This window comes from Cynara cardunculus (genome assembly GCF_001531365.2).
Source record: "Cynara cardunculus var. scolymus isolate 2C chromosome LG 11, CcrdV1, whole genome shotgun sequence".
Classification (NCBI taxonomy): Eukaryota; Viridiplantae; Streptophyta; class Magnoliopsida; order Asterales; family Asteraceae; genus Cynara; species Cynara cardunculus.
Genome location: NC_037538.1, coordinates 21,676,760 through 21,681,909, shown reverse-complemented (window position 1 = coordinate 21,681,909; position 5,150 = coordinate 21,676,760). Strand labels below are relative to the sequence as shown.

Here is a 5,150-nt window from a genome sequence, read left to right as displayed (position 1 = left end):
CCCGATTTACCATTAATTATGACGGAGCACAAAGTAAGTCATAAATCAACGTTACAGAGCATCACAAACAGGTTTAACACCATTGACATCAACCTAACCAGTCATGTAGTCGATCGTGATCTTAAGCTCTTTACCTCGGAGATTAAATAATGATCTCAATGCCTATTTCCGAGTGGAAGAGAGAAGGTAGATTTGGAAGTTACATAATAATCACAATGCCTGAATCCAAATCACATCCACCTTCTCCTTAAAACAATAAATTAAATTATGAGTCCATATCCCATTACACTCCGGTGATATGCTTTAAGACAACAACTTATGCATAAAAACTTATTTGCCAAAAAAACTTTCACCTAATTATCTAAGGAAAGGAAGCACTTACTTACTACTAGGGAGGAACWCTATGTATAAATTTATAAGTGCTTCTAAGGTTTTAAGGCAATTAACACTAAAAATGTGCAATCCTYCTAGCGGTTAAGCCATTTTCAAACCCATGTTAACATTATTAATGGAATTCCTAAATTCTCTCACTTTTCACTTAATATTCACATTTCATATAAACAAGTGGATTTTTTTAGGAACTAGAGTGTATGGCAACAAAATACAACGTTATACTTGTTATAAAGTCTTAAAAGTATGAAGTGAACTCACCTTGAAGGGTTTAGGGAAAAACCCAAAATGGGTGGCCACACGACCACTCCAATAAAACAGCAGCCGAGAGACAGAAGGGGAAGGAAGTGGCTCCGGCCGTTCCAGACGCGGCGTGAGAGGGGGGGTTTCTGGTACGACACAACCTTGGCGTGGCACGGGGACAGCAGCTGCGGCTGTTTCTGGTTCTTCCGAACGGCAGTTTCGGCCTTTTCTTGACCCCTTTCGAATAGTGACTTCGGCTATTTCTCGTCCCTACCCAACGCAACTAAGACTGCTGTGATTTGCTTCTTCTAAACAGCAGCTAAGGCTGTTTCTTCGTGCCCCAACAGCGGCTATGGCTGCCCGTTCGTGTAGCAATAGCAGCTACGACTGCTCCTTCGCGTAACAGCAGTAGCTACTGCTGCTTCCCTTGCGTAACAACAGCAGCCAAGGCTGCTCTTCGTGACTCGACAGAAGTGTCGATTTTTTGTTTACTGTCGACCAAAAGTGCAGCTATCGATTCCCTTCGGCTCTTCCTCTAAATAGCAACTATCGTTTCCTTTCGGTTCTTCCTCTAAACAGCAGCTACGTTGTTGTTTCTTCTTTCAATCTCGTAGCTCCAACTCCCTTTTCCTTATTTCCTCTTCTCTTTTTGTTTTTCTTTCTTCAAGATGGCAGGAAAAGAAGGGTGAGACCTAACCTCCTGTATTTTTTTCTTTTTACTTTTGAGGATAGGACATGGTAAGGTCATAGGACTGCAAACCCCCTTAGGTCATCACTTTATAGCTTTCTTTTCCAATGTACTTATTTGACTATATATATATATGTATATATATATATACACACACACACTCACTCTAGACAAGGAATTAATTAGATAAAATAAGTGCTCTAAACTTCTAATAGATAAGTAAAAAAAAGGTAATACATTAGTAACGAGACGAGAATCCTTGCCACGAACAGAGCATGGACTAGATGAAAATCTTCGAGTGTTACATATTTGGATCATTTCGTTAATTTATGAAGCAAATACGTAAAATATCGCTAAAATACCGATTTCGACATTGTAGGGTCATTTTGGTAACTAAACGGGATAAATAATCGAAATGGGGTCAAAGTTTGCATTTTTCAAAATACAAATAAACTTGATGAAAGTTTCATAAAGTTATTATGGAAAAAAATAGCTTTCTAAAACTTCAGATTAACACAACTCAATGTCAGCTTACTGGTTAGCGCTAGAAGCTTCAGGGCTGAGTTCGTGGGATCGAAACTTGCCCTCAGCATGCGTCCTATACTATTTTTCCTAAAGGTAGACGAACGTGGGTTTGGGCCTGGTCGATACCGGCCCTTCACCCAGGCTAAAACAGGGACGAAACAGCAGCCATGGCTGCTCGTTTTCAAGTTTAATAAGCTTGAAAACGGCTCGTTTTTTGGTCTTTTTTTCTTCATTCTTTTTGCACCAATCTCTTGGTAATATTTTTACCAACATTTTGGCATAAAGAACACGAATTTTCATCAAGAAATGAGTTCCATTTACTCATTTAAAGTTTTGTTTTTAAAACTAAAACTCAACAACTTAAAAACATAAAAATAGAACCACAAAAACACAAATATGAGACATGAGGCTACTGGGGTTTGATAGAGTACTTAAAAACGAATCCATAGACATAAAAACCAAAATATTTGGTTAAGAATCTCACCCAAAATCGATGAAAAACCGAGATTTTTCAACCCGAACTTCAAACTCAGATTTCTCTCTCAATAATCGCTCATTTTCTTAGCTATTTGATCCCAAACGTTCCTAAGCCAGTGCTATACAATTTATATGCCAAGATTTTTGGCTTATTAATTGAAGAAATCTGACAAATCGCGAGTTTTAAGCTGATGGGCCGTTTTCTTTAAACATATGTGTACTGTTGGCAAAACAGGTCCCTCATCTTTGAAGAAGATGACATTCGTCCCCTTGAACTTTCTGACATTTACAATCAAACCCTTCCTGACGTGATATCTTACATTTTTGGTCCAATAATTAAAAGAAAACACTTTTATTTTATTTATTTTTTTCTTTTTGTCTTTCTTTTCATAATTTATTTATTTAAGATTTCTGTAATTATTTCCTTTAGTTTATTACGTAAATATTTTAACACTTCAAATAAATTTAAAAAAATATTTAAAGGCTCATATAATATTATTTATATATTTAAAAAAATGGGTTTTACAACTCTCCCTCCCTTGAAATAAATTTCGTCATCGGAATTTCTACTTAATTTAGGCATACTTATTATATCATTATTTCAGATTTCTTCTACCACGAGAGAATCTTTTGGTCATCCATTCTTATTCTAATCATCTATTTATTTCAGTCTTACATGCATGGCCAGTTCGTACCTATTATAGTTTAATCCTCTAATGTCCATAATAACAATTGAATCCCAAATTTTTCAACCATTGATTGGTAACACGCCAATAATATGCCTATTAATCATAGTATATTTATCACCAATGATAATCTTTAAAATTGTGACAAGGTAATTCAACTAAAAACAATTGAACTTAAGACGAGTTAATTGACACACAAAACTAGTAAATTCATGCTTAGGTATTTGATAATTAACAAAGTACCTGATACCGCGCATGGTGCAACTTATGCCTCTTCAGCAGTCATTTGAAAAACTTGTCCTTAGGTTGTAGACACCTCGGGTTTCTTGCGGTTCGTCCTTCGAGCAACTTCGGTTGCACAAGATTCTTTTTGGGACACTCATTGGAGCGATGTCCGATAGCCCCACAAAAATAGCAAGTAAATATTGTTTTGCATTCCTTTGACCTATGACCAGGTTTCCCACAACTAAAACATACTCCTTTACCATACCTACATTCACCATGATGGAATTTTCCGCAAGTGACACATGCGGTCGAAGTTCTAATATTTTCTTCCGAAACTCGAATTTTCTTGGACTCGTTAACATTGACAGCTTTCCTCTTCAATATCTTATTAGAGGCATCTRGGACATAACTATCCTTTTCAGCAAGGGTGGCAAGTTTAACCGCCTCTTGAAAGATCTTAGGTTTTGACATTCCCACCAATCTCCTAATGTCCTTTTTTAGTCCATTAGCAAATCGATCTACCTTTCTCTTCCCGGGAACGACTTGATGTTCAGCAAATCGAGATTTTTCTATAAAAGCCTCTACATATTTCTCCACAGTCATACTTCCTTGCTCTAAACGTAAAAACTCACTTTCTAATATCCTCATCTGGAGTGGAGAGAAATACCTCTCACTCATTAATCCCTTAAACTCATCCCAAGAGAGAGATGCAGTGTTTGCCAATCCCCTAGTGACACGAACTAATTTCCACCAATGAAGCGCATTTAACTTAAACATAATTGATGCAAATTATGCCATGTCACTAGGTGCACAATGACAAGTCAGGAAGCAACTTTCTATCTCGTCTAACCAGTTCATAGTTGCTAAAGGACCATTTTTCCCCTCGAAAATAGAAGGACGCGTGCTGGTGAAGGATTTGTAACTACATCCTTTGTTAACRGGTTTCTTAACTTCTTTATTATCGGAGTGTGCCTCCCCGTTCGACTCCTCATGATTGAGAGATTCATTATTAGTCGACTCCTTAATTTCATAAGTTTCATTTTTCGAAGGTCTTTTATGCTTCAAAGGATCTTCTACCATTTTAAGTGTTGCAGTTTGGATTTGCTCAAGCATTCCAGGTAAAGCAGTGCGTACACAACGTGCCATCTCTTCGGCAATGTTCACTTCTGGCTGTGTAGGCTGGATCGGTGGTCTACTAGGACCACTTCGGCTTCGGGTTGGGGTTGAGGTCACTCCCTCGACTATGTTATCTTCACAACCATTAGGATTCATTGACCTTGTCACTCTCTTCGACATTCTATAATAATGAACATTTCGACCTTTAGTATACCTATGCACACTATTTTATTCTTATTATAAAATTTCACTATGCACAAAAAGTAAACTTCACGTATTTTTCTTCTTCGCTCTATGGTTGGGACTCGTCCCATCACTAACCATCCCACTATAAAGATATACGAACCATACATATATATAATACATGTAACTTTATTACCAATTTTGCATATAACAAAATCATTTAATGCAAGTATCTCATAGAGCGTTCCAAATAATTTATACCAAGTACGAATCACAAAGTGATAGGGTTAAAACATGTTTCTCATAATTTTTTTTTGTAATGCTCATAATCCTTAACATGTGTACTCCTTTCTGAGTCACTAAAACTTTCTATCTCCAAATTTTAGTTGTCACTTATCCCCCTTCTAACTTTTCTTCGGCTTACAATAGTTACTATGCGAATGTATAGGATTGTTGGTTAACTCTTATCTAGGCGTCCTAAATCATCAAAGAAACTTAAGACAATAGCTAAGTAAAAACTCATGATTACTTAATGACTGTCCAGTACTTAAGTCAAACACTTCTTATTAATCCGTTCAACTACCAATAAAAATGATCAAACCGGTATCTTAAAGGTT

At 36.7% G+C, this 5,150-nt stretch overlaps 1 protein-coding gene across 1 annotated transcript; it reads right to left on the bottom strand.

The window, feature by feature from the left end:
* Positions 1-3,291: 3,291 nt before the first annotated feature.
* LOC112521823 lies at positions 3,292-4,011 on the bottom strand. Its single transcript, XM_025130811.1, has one exon. The coding sequence runs from the start codon at positions 4,009-4,011 to the stop codon at positions 3,292-3,294; it is 720 nt and encodes a 239-aa protein (XP_024986579.1).
* Positions 4,012-5,150: the final 1,139 nt, after the last annotated feature.